The following is an 18,112-nucleotide window of genomic DNA, read 5'->3' on the forward strand; positions in this document are numbered from 1 at the left end:
ATCCCAAGTCTATTGGAATTGTCTTGGATCACTATATTGCTAAGAAGAACCAAGTCTATCATAGTTGATAATCACATAATTTTTCCATTTCTTTGTACAAGTTTTCCTACATCTACTTATTTCACTCAGCATCAGTTCTTTTCAGACTTTTCAGAAATCAGCCTACTCATCATTTCCTATAGAATAATAATACTTTATTACATTCAAATGCCATAATTTATTCAGCCATTTAATTTCTAAATTCTTTGCTGCCACACAAAGAAATGCTACAAACATTTTCTCACATGTGGGTCTTTTCCCCTCTTTTATGATTTCTTTGGGATATAGACTCAGAAATGACACTGTTGGATCAAAGGGTATGCATAGTTTGATAGCCTTTTGTGATTAGAGAACTATTTTTTTAAATCAACTTTTCACTGTGACTCTTTTGTGCTATTATTAGATCCCCAGACAAAGCTCATTATGTGGCACATTACTGACCATTGTAACCTCCAATTCCCTAACCCTTCAGTTCGCTTGCAGATTCTTTCCCTTGCACTAGTCAATCTCTCTTCTTCTCCCCATTTAACATCTCAGTGAAGCAATTCAACTCTATAGCATCCTCTTCTCTTGAATGCTTAGCCTCCTTGCCATATTACCATATACCCAGCCAAGCCTCAGCTTTTTTTTCACTATCCTTCACCTTTGCTATTAAGTGAAGCTAGAGAAAATCATGTAACCCTTCTAATTCATTTACAACAAATTTATGTTACAGTCTTAACTAGGCCCTCATTGTTGCTAGGCAACTATATTATACTTCCTTTATTAACTTGCCATTCCATTCTCTACAGTGACTTTTCCAACTATTTTCATCCTTCTCTAAACTTTCTATGGTTTCCCCTCCTCCATCCGCTTGTCTGAGAACTTTTCTACATATTTTACAGAAAAAATTGGGCCACTTGCTATAAAGTCCTCTTCTCTCTGCTTTGTCTCCTATTACTCAGATACCTTGTGCCACTATCTCCTCCTAAAATATATCTTGACTTCAATTTGCTTTTAATTTGTTGGAGTATAAAGACTTACATATAAAACAAGTAATATTCAGAAAAGACCTAAATGAAACTTAATCAAATCAGGTATCAAAAATTCTAGAATTGCTTAGTAAGGGGATAATTAGTGAACATCTAGTAAAGGAAGCAGAAATTACAAAAGGCCAGCATGGCTTCACCAAGAATCGGTTATGTCAGACTTATCACATTTCCTTGTTGGGCAAGGTTGCTAGACTGGTAGATCAAGGTCATATTGTAGATAAAATATGCCTATATTTTGGCAGAGCATTTGATAAAACTCTTCATGCTTTTCTTATGAGAATGATAGATAGATTTAGGTTAAATAATGGTACAAATGGATAGTTTAGGAGTTTGTCCTAACTTGGAAGGTCTTAAGCAGAGGGCCTCGGGTATCTGATAATAATAATAATAATTTTAAAAATCTTTTTTCCCCATAGAGTTGTAGATTTTTTTTTTGGGGGGGGGAATGTAAGGAACTCCTTTATGATGAAATTGCTTCTACCAATACAGATTACCAACTGATCTATAACTTAGAATCATAAAGAGTTGCCTCCAGTGTCACTGATAGATTAAATAATTTGTCCAGGGTCAAACAATAGATGTCCAAAGCAGGACCTGAATCTATGCCTTTCTGACTTCCCAGGGCAACTTTCTAATCACTTCACCATGTTGCCTCTCCTGTTTTTTTATTTTTTTATTTTTTGTAATGCTATGGATAAAGGCATAGAAGTCATATTTGTAAATTTGCAGATGACACAAAGTCCAATTCTTACCCACCACAAAAAGAGTAGCTGTAAATATTTTTGTATAAATAAGTTCCTTTCCCTTTTGTGGATGTCTTTGGGATATAGAACTAGCAGTAGTATTAAAGGGCATGTACAGCTTTATAGCCCATTGGGCATAGTTTCAAATTGTTCCCTAGAGTGGTTGAATCAGTTCACAACTCTACCAACAGAGCAATATTGTCTCAGTTTTCCCACAGCCAACATTATCCTTTTTTGTCATATTAGCCACTCTAGTAGATGTGAGGTGATACCTGAGTTATTTTAATTTGCATTTATCTGATCAATAGTGATTTAGAGCATTTTTTCATATACTTTGATTTATTTGTCTAAAAACTACCTGTTCATAATTTTTGACTATTTGTCAACTTGTACTTTTATGAATTTATATCAATTTTCTATATATTTGAGATATGAAGCCTTTATCAGAGATAATTATGACCTATTTTCAAAGTTTGTCACATATTAAGAACTGGAAATACTGGTCCTATTGTTTATAGGACTAATCCTTAGTAATTTGAGCAATCACATCCATCCAACTCAGCCACAGATATATAAGCATAACATCAGGGCCCTCAAATAATTCATGGGTCAAAAGCAAAATCATATAAATTCATTGTATAAGATTTTCTCTTTTTAACTTTTGAAAATAATTTTCAGTTCAAAATTCTCTTCCTCCATCACCTATTACAGATATGAAATCATGCAAAACTTTCATACATTAACTATGTCATAGGAGAAATAATAATTTTATTCAGGGTATTACATTAGTCTTCCCATGTTTTTCTGAAACTATCCTCTTCCTAATAGCACAATAGTATTCCATTACAATCGTGTGTGTGTGTGTGTGTGTGTGTGTGTGTGTGTGTGTGTGTGTAAAATTTGTTTAGTATTTTCCTAATTTATGGATATCCCCTCAATTTCTAATTCTTTGCTATCACAAAAAGAGCTGCTATAACTATTTTTGTACATATGGGTCCTTTTTTTTTTCTTTTATATCTTTTGGGTTCAGGCCTAACAGTGATATTGGCAGGTCAGAGGGTATATTCTACTATTTGCCACAGTTCTAAGCACTGGGAATACAAAAAGAGGCAAAATGTTCCCTTAATTTGTTTATGATTTCCACCCTTTATATGTAAATCATGTGCCTATTTTGAGTTTAATTTGGTATACAATGTAAATTGCTGGTCTCTATTTACTTTCTGACAGATTGCTTTCAAGTTTTTCCATTAATTTTTGTCAAATAGTTAAGTATTGCCCCAATAAAGGGATTTACTCTGGTCGTTTACTTCTATGTATTGTGTACTTTATTCCATTGATCAACTACTCTCTTTTTAACCCAGTATCAGATTATTTTGATTATTACTGCTTTGTAACATAATTTGAAATCTGATATTGCTGGGCCACCTTCCTGCACTTTTATTTTTCCCTTGATTTCCTTGATATCCTTGACCTTTTGTTCCTCTTGATGAATTTTTCATCATTTTTTTTTAATTCTAGAAAGTAATTCTTTGTTAGTTTTGTTGTTATGGAGCTGAATAATTAATTTAGACAATATTGACATTTTTATTATATTGGCTTGGCCTACCCATGAGCTATTAATATTTCTCCATGTGTTTAGATCTCTTTATTTGTGTTAAGGATGTTTTGTAACTGTATTCGTATAATTCTTGATTATGTCTTGGCAGGTAAACTCCCAATTATTATGCCATCTGCAGTTATTTTAAATGCAATTTCTATTTCTATCTCTTTCTGTTGAATTTTGTTGGTAATACAGAAAAATGATGATGATTTATGTGGGTTTATTTTATATCCTGCAAATTTGCCAAAGTTGTTAATTGTTTCAATTAGTTTTCAGTTTATTTTCTAAGGTTTCTCAGTACATCATATTGTCTGCAAAAAAAAAAAAAGTGACAGTTTTGTTTTCTCCTTGCCTATTCTTATTCCTTCAATTTTTTTCTTGCCTAATAAGGTAATAACTAACAATAATTAGTATGATATTAAAAAATAATGGCAATAATAGATGTCTTTGCTTCACTTTGGTTTAATTGGAAAGGTTTCTAGTTTATTCCTTTTGTACATAATGCTGGTTCTCAGTTTTCGATTAATGTAACACTTTTAAAAAAATAATTAACATGATTGAAATTAGCATATGGCTACATCAGACATTTCAATGATAAATTCAAGGATAAATGGAAGAATAAAATATGTATCTATGACTATAGCTGTTATTTTAACTATTCCTGATGAGGTTTAGGTTTGGGGGTTCCCTTTTGTCAGGGAACCAAATGATAAGATCTAGATTTACGGAACCAAAATGAGATTAGGCTTTCTGGTGGTCAGGGAATTAAATGATAAGGTCTAGTGACAGATTTGGGATTCAGGGATTCTGAGGTCTTTGGGATTCAGTGCAAGAATAGGGAGTTTTGGGGAACTCCCTTCTGGTGGCAAAGAGATTCTCTGTAAAGAAATTTACAAACCCAAAAACCTATATTGATAAAAGTTTTATTATAGGGATTGGGAAGTAAGGTTAGAAATCCTGACAGTGAGGCATAAGGTCTCATTAGGGAGATAGGTGAGGAGAGAGAGAGGATAACACTAGAAGAGAATAGTATTCCAGTGGTCAGAGGTTTCCTTGGCATGGCATGGCATGTTTAGAACCTTTGCAAAGAGAGGATTTTAGTTTGGCTCGTTTATAATAAGAGCTTTGGCTACAAGTTGAAGGGGGCTAGTGGGTGGCATTCTACAAGCTGGGTTTCAGCTTGGGCTGGAATTTGAATAGAATTCAATGACTTTCAGGACTGAACCTACCCCACCTAGATAACAGAATGAAACTGTTTGTCCCTCCAGCAGGGTCCCTCACTGAGGCAGAGTTGAAGGAGATTTTCTCCTTCAAGGAGTTTTCAAGTTTCGGGGTCCCTTCTTCATTCCCTCAATGGCATAAATTTACTGGCGGAAGGGGAGCTATTTATACATATTTGGTATCCTTTGCAATCATCAGAAAAGCATAGTGTAAGTTTCTTTTAGGTAAGCACTGTCTTTTTTGTATTTGTGTCCCCAGCACTTAGCACAATTCCTGGCATATAGATGTTGTTTAATAAACATTTATTGACTGACTTTTAAATATTTTAGTGCATTTCATACTAAGAAATCTAGTAACTAAACACTTGTGATTAAGGTACAACTTGGTTTGTCTAAATTAATTGTAACTAGACACAATATGGATTTTTCATGATCCAGGCAATCCAGAGAGCTGATTTAGCACCTTTCCCTACATTGAGAAAATTGGAGAAATGTCACAATGGGCAGTATCAATGCTGTGGGGACTGATACGCTATAATCTTTCTAGAAAGCAAACTCTCTTCAGGTAGTAAACCTGCTATCCTGATAAGATCATTATCATAGATCATGCCATATATTTAAACCTGGAAGAGAGCCAGAAGAGGTCATCTGATCCAGCCTCTTCATTTTGTGGATAAGGAAAATAAGCATAAAGAAGTTAAATGATTTAAAGAAGGTCGCAAAGATAGTGTCAAAGGTAGATCTGGAGAGATTTCTGGTAAAAATTTGTATGACAGAATGATTCAGAGTTTGGAGATCCAAATATAGATTGGATAAATGATTTAGTAATAAAAATTTTCCAAATCATTGGGCAACATTATTAAAGCATGTTAATTTTAGATAACATGAATGAGGTTACATGTAACATGCAATAATGTTAATTGATGTCTATGATAAGATTAGATTCTGCCTTTTAATTCTGACATACGTAATTTGAGGCCACAAAAAGGACAGTAGTTAAAAACTGTCTCTAATTTAGTACAAAGTCCCAATTTTCATTGTTTTCAAATGGTTTCTGATCTTGATATCATTTGGACTTCTTTAAGAAGAACTGAGACTGATTTAACTGACCACTGCATGTCCCTCTGCAAAGCCAGAAAATTGAGTTGACAGAATAGAGAACTGCTACTAGTGCTTAGAACAGTAACTTTAAAAATTAACTTTTTAAAATAAAACTTAGATTCTGTTGAAGAACTACCAAGATAGAGTAGAAAACATAGTGGCTTTGGAATCAAAGGACCAAGATTTGAACCCTTGTCTGTTATCTGAGTCTCTGTTCTTCATCTCAAAATAAGGAATTTTGGCCTATAAAGTCCCCTCCAGGTATCAAGCTATGATCCTATGTCAGAGTTGGAAGGAGCCTTAGAGACTTGCATCGAACTTACTCATTTTGAAAATGACTTGATGAAAATTGCTTAATGTCACAGAGCACATTTTAACTGACAGAGTGAGAACTTTAGAACCCTGGCCTAATGATAGCCAGGCTACCCAGACAAAGATACTATTGGAACAAAGGCTATATTTCACAAGGAAAAGATGGTTGAATCAAGACTAAAACATTGTAAGGATGTTTGTGCTAGAATAGAATCACCTACAATTGATCTTACATTCTTGGATTGTTCTTTCCAAAATAAGACCTATTGTCCTTGTTTCTTTGACTCATCCAGGAGAAGGCTCTTGTCCAACCTTTGTTTCAGACATAGCCTGAATTTATCTATAACATATAAGCTTGCAAGTTTCATTTTAAAATTTGACACAGATAAATTCAAGTATTGTAATTTTTTTGTGTCCTCTTCACCTCTAACTGGAAGTTTAAATTAGAATAGAAAAGAAAAAAAGCCCCAAGTCAAATGATTTAAGTACCATAATAATGAAAACTCTGTATAAATAAATAGAAAAGTAAATGAATATGTAAATGAAAAGTAATCAATTAATCTAACAATGATGACTTTTGCTAACAAAAACTGACCAAAAAAATTTTTTACCTCCATGAAAAATTATATAGTTTTCCATGTAAAAAGACATATAATGATAAAAATCCACCCTTTTATATGTAAAACTAAAGAATCTTATAACACTCTAACAAACATTACAGCAACTGTAGTAGTATGTAATCTTTTCTTTGTCATCCTTTCACCCCATTGCAGTAGAGATTTAGATTTGTTGTGGCTAAATATAAGCCCTCTAAGGTTCATGATAGTTCCCAATATGCTAGTTCATGTTGCTCCCTTATTAAAATTTTTCCATTAATAAAGAATGAAATTGGGTAATTTTACCTTTATACTTGAAATATCTGACACTTTCAGAAGCAATTGTTTCTGACCCACTTAATGTACAGGTTCACTATGCTGCAAAACCTGTGAATTGGAAATTGAGCAATTCCAGATGCAATCATACCTGTGTACTTAATTGGGACATAGAGATTCCAAAATCTCAGAGGTTTTGGGAAAAGGCCCTGAATTTCTAAGAGTATTAATGGTAACTGGAAGTTAATGGTCCATAGTTCCTAGTTATTGGTTTGCTGTATACATTTTCTTTTTTTTAAATAACCTTTTATTGACAGTACATATGCATGGGTAATCTTTTATAATATTATCCCTTGCACTCACTTCTGTTCCTACTTTTCCCTTCCCTCCCTCTACCCCTTCCCCTAGATGGCAGGCAATCTTATATGTGTTAAATATATTATACAATATATGTGTGCAGAACCGAACAGTTCTTTTGTCGCACAGGAAGAATTGGATTTTGAAGGTAAAAATAACCTGAGAAGAAAAACAAAAATGCAAACAGTTCACACTCATTTCCCAGTGTTCCTTCTCTGGGTGTAACTGATTCTGTCCATCATTGATCAATTGGAACTGAATTAGATCTTCTCTTTATTGAAGAAATCCACTTCCATCAGGATACATCCTCATACAGTATCGTTGTTGAAGTGTGTATACATTTTCTTTATGTCCTGGAGGAGTGGTAGGAAACCAGTTTCAGAGATAGAAAGAAATAGGAGGAACATACACAAAAATCAACCAAAGCATCAAAAGGAGGTGGGTAGCTGTCCCCCTAACATAGAAGGAATGGTTTTCTGTCTCAACAGGGAGGAAAAATGAAGTGGCCAGATATGATAGAAGAAGGATAACAGAACTGAGACAATTGCCAATATGTAGCAACCTTGATCTGAAGCACTTAGATATAGCTGAGCTTTTCTATAGTCATTTATTTGTTGACTTTATTTAGTTCTTGGTCAGTCATTTTTCAGTCATGTCTGACTCTTCATGATCCCCTTTGGAGTCTTCTTGACCAAGATACTAGTCTTGCCATTTCCTTCCTCATTTTACAGATGAGGAAACTGAAAAACAGGGGTAAGTGAGCCCAGGGTCACATGCTTAGTAAGTGTCTGAATCTGAATTTGAACTCAGGAAAAAGAGTTTTCTTGACTTCTGGCCTGAAAATGCACCACCTAACTGCCAATTTTTATTTAGACTAGTAAAAAATTCCTTTCAAAAATTCCTTTCATTTTATTGTGTCTCAAGAGATTAAGCATATGACAATTGAATGAATGGTGAATTTACAGTCAAAAGACTTAAGTTCAAATCTCAGGCTTGTCACTCTGTCTGACCTTGGGCTTCAATCTCCTTATTCATAAAATAAGATAGCTGACTTAGAGGTCTTAAAAGATATGTTCTAAAGCTAAATCTGTATTCCTTTGATATAAAGAGGTTCAGTTCATCAAGCATTCATTAAATATCTACTAGGTGCCAGGCAATATGTTTAGTGCTGAAGCAGGTAGAGTATGGTGGGCTGCTTTTGGTTATAGTCTGTTCCACCTCACTGTAGAATGAGGTTTCTAACATCCCTATAAAATGTTATTATTGAGAATTGGCAGTCATGTCTATTTATTATCCTCTCCTCCTCTGACTTTATCACTATCAATGTTCATCTCCCTCCCCCACAATATCTGTTACCTCATTCATGGACTTTTATAGTAGACATAGGATTAGTCTTCTACCACAAGTCTCTCCCCATTGTAGGCCATGTTCCACTTACCTGTCAATGTTATCTTCCAAAAGTATAAATCTGCTAATACCACTTTCTTCTACCCCATTAAGTAAACTTAACTGATTATTATCTTCAGAGTCAAATATAAAATCTGTTGTTTGGTTTTCACAGTTCCCATAACTTGGCCCTGTCCTGCCTTTCCAATCCTCTTCTACATTGCTCCTGTTTTTACATTCTTCAATCTAGTGATACTGGCTTCCTTGTTGTTCCTTGTTGTACATAATAATCCATATCCCAACTCTGGATAGTATCACTGACTGTCCCTTATACTTGAAATTTTATCCTCCTTCTCATTTGCCTCCTACTCTTCCTACCTTCTTTCAAAAGCTAGCAAAATTTCTACCTTTTGCAAGACGACTTTCTTGATCTTCCTAAATGCTAATTCATTCTCTCCAATTTATCTTTTATACATCTGGTTTATACATAGTCTATTAGGCTATAACCTCCTCAAGAGCAGAAAATTCTTTTTCTTTTTCATTTCTTTTCATCCCTGGCAGAAATACAGTGTCTAGCACTGTATTGTCTTATTGACTTGATTTAAGGTGGAAGAGGTACTTAGAAGAAAGTTTATAACCCCTTGGAGCATATGGCTCCTTAGAGTGGTGATGGTGGAAAACAAAACAATTTTCTTCCTGGCAACCTAAAAATTGCCATAGCTGTTCCACTTTTCTACTTCTGGGAAGTGGTATTATGTCTCTGACCTATGAAGAGTTAAGAATTAAGCAGATATTTCTAAAACAGTTTATCATTTAATAAAATCCCATTGCAAAGTGCTTTTATTTATTTTAATTTTTTTTGTAGAGTGTCCTAATATTTTAAACCAAAATAATTTCTTAAAAATCTGTTGAAGCTAGAGAGTAACTTAGGCATATCTTTTTTCCCCCTTTATTTATGGTACTTGATTTTTAAATTTATCCTAGTTTCCAATTAATTTCCATTTTATGTAAATTCTTATAATACAAATTCAATTTTACATAAAGAATTCTGAAAGAAATCTGTATTGAAAAAAACTTACCTACAGTAATTTTGCTGTATAACTACACCTGCTCTTCAGCTCAGCATTTTGTGGCCTCCCCGACTCTCCCACCAAAAACAAAAACAAAAAACCCACAACCCTTAAAAAATAATAATAAAAGAAAGCCCAATCACCACAAGAAAATAGAACAGAAGCAAAGAGACCAGCCCTCTGTGCTGCAAGGGAAGACCACGTCCCCACTTTACCCGCCTGTCTTGCATCCCTGAATATCTAGCCCTTGTGTCTTTCTGTTCAGTGTGCCTGCCTCTGGCTTGCTGCCCCTACCCCCTACCACTATTGTCAAATTCCTTCTCTTGTTCCAGCCACCACATGTCCCAGAATGGTGTGCCATCTCCTCTCCCTCTCTAATCAAAGTTGTCAGAGAAATTTGCATTATGTAAAAATCACTTCACATAGAGGTTTGAAAAGCAGTGGTTTTTTTTTTTTTTTTTTTGAAACCCTAGGATGGACCTATGGACCAGTAACCCTTCATCTGGAAGGATGTGGCCCAGGAGTGATGGGGAGGGTTGGGGGAAACTGATGGAATACTGAGGCAAGAGACCAGACAAACATTTGCATGTGTGCACACACATACACACACACACACACACACACACACACACACACACACACAAACACAGAGTAAATAAATAAAGTCTGACGATTATAGAAAGGAGGATTATACAACTTAACCAGAAAAGGAGACAAGACTCATTGATGGATGACCAATAGCAGCAGGAGGAAGAAAGATGGAGAATTTTCAAGGAGACAAAGCAGTCTAATTACATAAAGAAACGTGTTTTGATTTGACAGTATTCAAATTCTGTATTCATTGTTCATTTGGGACATAATCACCTTTTCTGACCTGCACCAGTAGCTCCTATTCCATTAATAGAAGTGAAAGAGAGGCCGACTATAGAATATAACCCATAATAGAGTAACGATGTTGCTCATTTGGGAAGTACCTTGAGAGCATCTCAGTTACGAAGATTCCTCTATGATTAATTGCAACAAAAGGAACAATATTATTTTGTTCTGCCCCCTTTGCTTTTCAGTTGCCTGAAACTGTCAGAATTATTTATACATAATTTTTTGTTTTGTTTTTTTTTTTTTTTTGGTTGTTAATGAGAATTCTTTCTCCAACCAAATCCTACTGTGGGCTCTCGCATGTTTGCAGCAGACATGACCTGACTTGGGTAGCTACACTAGCTAGGTTTGTGTCATATTTTTCAATATAAAAAGAATATTCTAAAGAGTTGATCAGTTGAGATTAAATAACATAAATTGATAGTGAATTCAGTTGACTTGATCTTGTAGCATCTTAGAGGTATGTAAGAAGAAGGGGAATAGGTGGGTTCGGGACTAATGGATAGATGGTTGGCAAAGTATGACAGGTGATAGAACAATGGAGAAAGCGACTCAAGTATAGATGCTACTCTTATGTTTGAATTGGTAAGCCATATTGTCAAGACTATGAAGAAAAGAAATTAAGACTAGAGAAAAAAAATGATTGAATGAATGAACAGGGAGGATGGGGGCCATCTTTAGGAGAAGTAAAAAAATAGGGAGAAAGCAAAGGATTGGAGGTTTGGGCCAAAGATAGAAAATTTCATTTTTGAATCATAGAAGTAGAACAATAGAGATAATATAAGATGAAATGTATAACTATTCCTGTGTATGGATAAAGTTGAGGGAAGATGGAGGTCATAGGTGTTTAGGAAGTTGATGATTTCGGAAATAAAAATATCCTTGGAGACATTGACATACGTATTGAAATTCCCAAATATGAAGAAGACATATAAAGTGAGGTATTGAACTTTGTAAAATAGAAGGAAGATGACTTTTGATCCAGGAGGGAAGCATGACAAGGATTTAGACGGCTGATAAAGATAGGAGAAAACATAAAAGATGGAGAGGTTGTTAAGTGGGATATGGCAGTAAAGATAAGAAACAGAGACTGTGCCTGTTCTTTCTATTAGCCCTGGTCTTTGGGTTCTAGGAAAGAGCATTCAGTTCTGAAGAAAGCAACCAAAGATTAAATGAGTAGAAGGGCAGTATGACAAAGAGAGTTGGTCTCAGAGCCTGCCTAACCTAGGTTTAGATACATTCTCTAATGCATACTGGCTGTGTAGCCCTAGGCAAGTAATTTAACCTTTCTATTATATAAGAAATTTTCTAAGAATTTAGCAAAATTTCAATCTGCATTGGTAAAGGGAGTTTTTTCACTTAAGAGTTCTACATTCTAGTGAAATCACAAATTCAATCTCTGTGTCCATCATTACCTCTTATTGTTACCTCCTAACCCTGAAATAACTGAATTTCTAAACAAAATACTCAAACTAAGACAAATATTGCCTTGAAATTAATCACCTTTGAAATCCATGATGTTATCCATGGAATTCATCATTCCAATGGTGAACATCCATCCACAGTAACTGCTTCAAAAGATAGCACTTACTTGATTGTATAAATATTGATTTGGATGTTTTTTAAAATCACACTTACTAGTTTAGAATCATACTGTAGCACTAATGTAAGTAAAGTAGATCAAATTCAATCATCAAATACACTGAAGGCCCACTATATGCACAATGCTGTGCTAAGCATTCAATGGATAAAGATAAATAACACGGTCTTTTCCCTTAAAAATGAGGACTTTTCATTATTAATCAGAGAAATGCAAATTAAGACAACTCTGAGATACCACTACATACCTGTCAGATTGGCTAGAATGATAGGAAAAGATAATGCTGAATGTTGGAAGGGATGTGGGAAAACTGGAACACTGATACATTGTTGGTGAAATTGTGAATATATCCAGCCATTCTGGAGAGCAATTTGGAACTATGTTCAAAAAGTTATCAAACTGTGTATATCTCTTAGATCCAGCAGTGTTTACTACTGGACCTATATCCCAAAGAGATCTTAAAGAAGGGAAAGGGATCTATATGTGCAAGAATGTTTGTGGCAGCCCTCTTTGGAGTGGCCAGAAACTGGAAACTGAGTGGATGCCCATCAATTGGAGAATGGCTGAATAAATTGTGATATATGAATGTTATGGGATATTATTGTTCTGTAAGAAATGACCAGCAGGATGATTTCAGAAAGGCCTGAAGAGACTTACATGAACTGATGCTGAGTGAAATGAGCAGGACCAGGAGGTCATTATATACTTCAACAACAATACCATATGCTGATCAATTCTGATGGATGTGGCTCTCATCAACAATAAGATGAACCAAGTCAGTTCCATTTGTTCAATAATGAATAGAACCAGCTACACTCAGCAAAAGAACTCTGGGAAATGAGTGTGAATGGCTACATAGCATTTCCAATCCCTCTCTTTGTGTCCACCTGCATTTTTGATTTCCTTCACAGGTTAATTGTATATTATTTCAAAGTCCGATTCTTCTTGTGCAGCAAAATAAATGTATGGATTGTATACATATATTGTATTTAACATATACTTTAACATATTTAACATGTATTGATCTACCTGCCATCTGGGGGAGGGGGTAGTGGGAAAAAGGGGGAAAATTGGAACAAAAGGTTTTTGCAGTTGTCAATGCTGAAAAATTACCCATGCATATATCTTGCAAATAAAAAGCTATAATAATAAAATAAAATAATAAAATACAATAAAAAAAGAGCACTCTTAAAAGATTATTGGAAATGGCAACTGTGATGTCTTTGATGACTTTAAGAGAGCAATTTTCATGGGATGTGGGAATAAGGAAAGAAAAAAAAAGTGTTTATTAAGTGTCTACTATTTGCCAGGTATAGAGATAAGGAATGAGTGGGTAGTAAGGAATTGAGGGCAGTGAACGTAGACTATTCTTTCAAGAAATCTATCTCTTGATGGGAAGCATATAAAAGGATAAAAGAATCTGTGGAAGGTATGTGGTTTTTGTTTGGGTTTTTTGTTTTGTTTTAGGACTGAGGAGATCTGAGCATATTTGTAATACAAGGGAAAGGAGCCAGTAGAGAGGAAGAAAGGTTAGATGAAGAATAGAAGAAAGAATTGATGGAGGAAGATCTTGACAGAAGTAAGATCTATTAAGATTCAGGGTACAAGTAGAGGGAAGAAAGATATCTACCAATTTCTGGGACAGATAAGGATATTCTGAGAAGGCAAGACAGCTATTCAATTCTGGTATCTTTACCAGTAGTAGATAATATGACTATGGTCCTTTCATTAATAAAATTGACCATACTCTTCAAATGTATCTTCTGTCATTAGCTTAAAAACTCTGTTTTAGCAATATAAATTTAATTTTTGCCAAACAAAACAAAACAAAAACTCTCCTTTCCTCGTGATACATAGACTTCTTCCTCTATATTCCTCCTATACTCCTTTAAGAGTATAGATAGGCTTGTTCTTTCTATTTGAAAGAACGTTAATTTCAACTCTATAGGATTACATGGGACAAACATTGTAAAAATATACAAAATACTTCTGTTTTGGTTATATCAAAATTAAACTGACCTTTAATGTCTTCTAAAGAAAATGAAACTCAGCTGGATGGCACAATGAATAGTATTGGACTTGAAGTCAGGAAAACATTTAATTCTGTGAACCTAGGCCATATAATCTCTAAACTTTGGCATACTCAACTGTAAAATGTAGCTAGCTAAGCCCCTTCCTTATAAGATTGTTTAAAGGATCAGATGAAATAACAAGCAGAAATCACTTTGCAAAATTTCAAGTACTATGTAAGTGAATAGGTATTATTATTTCTTATTACACAGGAGATGTAATAAGATGCACTTATTACACAAGAGATTACAGAGATCATCTGTAATAAGGATATTTTTTACATGCTTATCAATACTAACCCAAGTTTGATATCTGAGAGACAGTATGATATAGTGAAAACATCATTGGGACTTGGGGTTAGGAAATCTAGATATGAATGTGTCTCTGTTAAATGACAATGACTAAATCACTTAATTTTGAAATCTCAGTTTTCTCATTTGTAAATGAGGAAATAACATTTTTACCACTTATTTGCAAAGTTGTGGTGAGAACAAAACTTTAAAACTTATAAATGTTAAGCTATGATCATTATTTTTAAAAACATTGTGCTATTTAGAAACCTATGCTCATTGTTCAGTCTTTATGATATTAAATTGAAATGGATAAGAATAGAGAATACCTGGAAATTGGACTTGGTTTCATATAGAAAGTTAAAAAAAAAAACCTTATGAATGTTGAATGTTCTTGAATCAAAGTTGTGTATCTAAAAAATAAAACAGTTTAAATTTCATTCATATAGGTAAGAAGTTCTTTCATAGAGTGTTATAACTTTTAGTAAAATATTCATTCGTCTTACTAACTGCAATATTGTTGTAATCTTTTTTAAAACCTAAGACATCATACAAACAAAATAAAAAATTTACTTAGATACTTCAGATGGAAAAAACTGCTTTCTTTTAAATATCTAGATTTGCTTTTCCTCCTATTCACTGAATAATTCTAGACACTCACTTAACTTTGTGTGGACCTGACAATACATCATTTGGTTCTGATAGAGAAATTTATATATAAGGATGATAGATAGCTAAAGTAAATATTAGCATGGTGTTATCAATACACACTAGAATTTAAGGGTTTTATTGCTTATAAACTAAAAGGGAACTAACATGATTTTTTCTTGCTGTGGACAGGAAATGTTTGATGTTATTCTGGATGAAAATCAGCTTGAGGATGCATGTGAACATTTGGCAGAATACCTTGAGGCATATTGGCGTGCTACACATACAACAAGTAGCACCCCCATGACACCCCTACTTGGAAGGAATTTGGGCTCTACAGCACTTTCACCATACCCCACTGCAATCTCTGGATTACAGGTACCTGATAATTCAGTTGCTTTTTTCAAGCATTTTCTTTACACCTTGTAGACCAATGATGGTGAACCTGAGGAGGAAAATATTCCATGGTAAAAATAAAATACATCATTTATTAAGAGATTACTTTGTACATATCAGTGCTAGTCCTTGAAGGCAATACAAGGTTTAGAACAAGGTTTAGATTACTTCTTTATAGGTGAATTCAAAATCTCCATGTTTTAATATTTTTAGTGATCTTTGATCTTATTATTATAACTCTTCTCTGTAATGACTTAGATCACAACCTAGTCACGCCTTTTCATTCTGTACATCTCTCAATCATATCCTTCCATAAATCTTCCATAAAGAATCCATACTAAACTGCTGTAGACACCTAATCTCTTGCCATTGCATGGGTACCAGTGGAATACATAGAGATTGTTGATTAGTAATCTCTTATTCTTTCTATGTGATGAATTTTCTTCCTTTTCTAGGCCTAGTTATCTCTAAAATTATTCTTTATGCTGTCCTGTGTAATTATTCTTCTTTAGTAATATACTGCACTTTATTACTCTCACCATGTATTTTGCCACAATCCTTTGGGTTACTTACAATTTTAATACTTGAGAGACTGTACTATTTCATGACCTGTCATCATATATAGCACCATGAGAGGAATACTGATGTTAAAAAGATGGTCCATTATTTCAGAAATAAGTTTGGAGTCATTAGAAACAATATACAGTTTTCCAAATGGACTAAGTTGGTTGTCTATTGCCTTCTCAAGATACATATTCTAATAGAAGTATGTTTGTGTACCATCTCTTCAATTAAATTCATGTCAACAAATATTTATTAAATATCTACTCTATGAAAGATAAACCTGATGATGGAAAAGAAAGACAAAACTAAAACAATCCCTGATCTTAAGGAACTTACATTCCTCTAGAAAGATATAAAATATACAGAAATATATTAAAAGGAAATAAACAATAACAATAGGTGAGAATTAGGGAAATCATTATGCAAGAGGTGGCAGATAAGCTAAGACTTGAAGAAAAATGGCTTCTGAATGAAACTTCCTTTTATATTTTTTGCTTATCATGTTTTTTGTACTTTTTCATTCATCATGGATACCTTTAATATAGATGTGGCTTAGTTTAATGAAGATTTTTTTTTTAGAGAAAAGAAAATAGGCAATAGCTTCTAGGGAATATTTTTTCATGACTTATTGAGAGATAGTAATAATTTCTGATATTTTCCAGGTGTTTGTTATTCTCCTTTTCCATATATCTTAAGAAGCAATCTCTCTGCATTCTCCAAGTCATGCTGTATCTGTCACAGACCTCTGTATATTCTTTGTCTACTACTTGCTTTCTTCATCTTTGTCTTTTTTAACATCCTTTCTATTTTCTCATGTAGTACAAGTTAAATAATGTGTGCGAAGCCCTCTGCAAACTCAAAAGTGCAAACTCAAAAAAATTATAATTAATAATACTAGGGGATCTTTGCAAGTATTTTTCATGAGACCCATAATACAAAATGACCAACTACTCCAAAAATATTTCTTGTTGCCTTTGGATGCACAATAAAACAAACTATAAAGATGAGCCATCTTTACATTTAGCTGAATTTATTTTTGTTTTCTGTTTCATTTATATTAAGGACATCAAGATTGGTACAACTAAGTCCCTTCATTAAAGTGTCTACTCATTGGTCAAGAGGCAGTTAAATGGATAAACTGTTAGACTTGGAGTCAAGAATCCTGTTTGACTTATTTGTCTGACTCAAGGCAAATCATTAAACCTCTAAGCCACAGTTTATGAAGCTGTAAAATGAATGGTTTGGGTTCCCTTCTAGCTTGAAGGTTGTGGTTCTAAGGATCTCATGCTTACATTTCTAATAACTCTGTTAATATGTAGTCTAAAAATTGTTTGATTCTTTGTATCTCCTACTTCCCCATCATTTACCTACTGTTATTAGAGAAGTTGAAGGAAGCTTATGCAACTGAGTCATTGTGTATTTTTCTTTGTTTGGGGTGGTCATAGTTGCCAAAGAATTCATCATTAAGGAATTATCTTTCCAGTACTGGACTACAGGAGTCAGAAAAGTAAAAGCTGGCCTTTGGTCATTAATAACTCTGAGTACTGGGGCAAGTCACTTAATCTCTGTTTGCCTGAGTTCCCTCATCTGAAAAGTAAGGATGGTCATGATAGTATCACAGGATTTTTGTGATGATTAAATGAGAAATTATTTGGAGAGCACTTAGGACAGTGTCTGGCATACAGTAGGTGCTATTATAAATGATAACTATATTGTTGTCATCATCATCATTGAGTTTCTCCATACTTAGCTTGTTTTATCCCTGGAAAGCAGAAATAGGTTGTTGCCAGAATTATTCTGAAGCTTTTCTAAACTAGTAGAGTCTGCCAGAGTTTATGCTTTGCTGGCATGACCATGGCCACTTGTAAACCATGATGAAACAAAGAAGCCTAGGCCTTTGTCCAAGTCTATATTTGCATAGCTAAATTCTCCTGGGA

At 34.1% G+C, this 18,112-nt stretch overlaps 1 protein-coding gene across 4 annotated transcripts in view; it reads left to right on the forward strand.

Moving 5' to 3' along the window:
* CACNB4 (calcium voltage-gated channel auxiliary subunit beta 4) overlaps positions 1-18,112 on the forward strand; it is a 339,488-nt gene that overhangs the window by 303,958 nt on the left and 17,418 nt on the right. For all 4 annotated transcript variants that reach the window (XM_051986404.1, XM_051986401.1, XM_051986402.1 and 1 more), the window contains one exon: positions 15,408-15,593. In XM_051986404.1, coding sequence (XP_051842364.1) covers positions 15,408-15,593 — 186 coding nt within the window. The remainder of the gene's footprint in view (positions 1-15,407; positions 15,594-18,112) is intronic.

This window comes from Antechinus flavipes, chromosome 3 (assembly GCF_016432865.1).
Source record: "Antechinus flavipes isolate AdamAnt ecotype Samford, QLD, Australia chromosome 3, AdamAnt_v2, whole genome shotgun sequence".
Classification (NCBI taxonomy): Eukaryota; Metazoa; Chordata; class Mammalia; order Dasyuromorphia; family Dasyuridae; genus Antechinus; species Antechinus flavipes.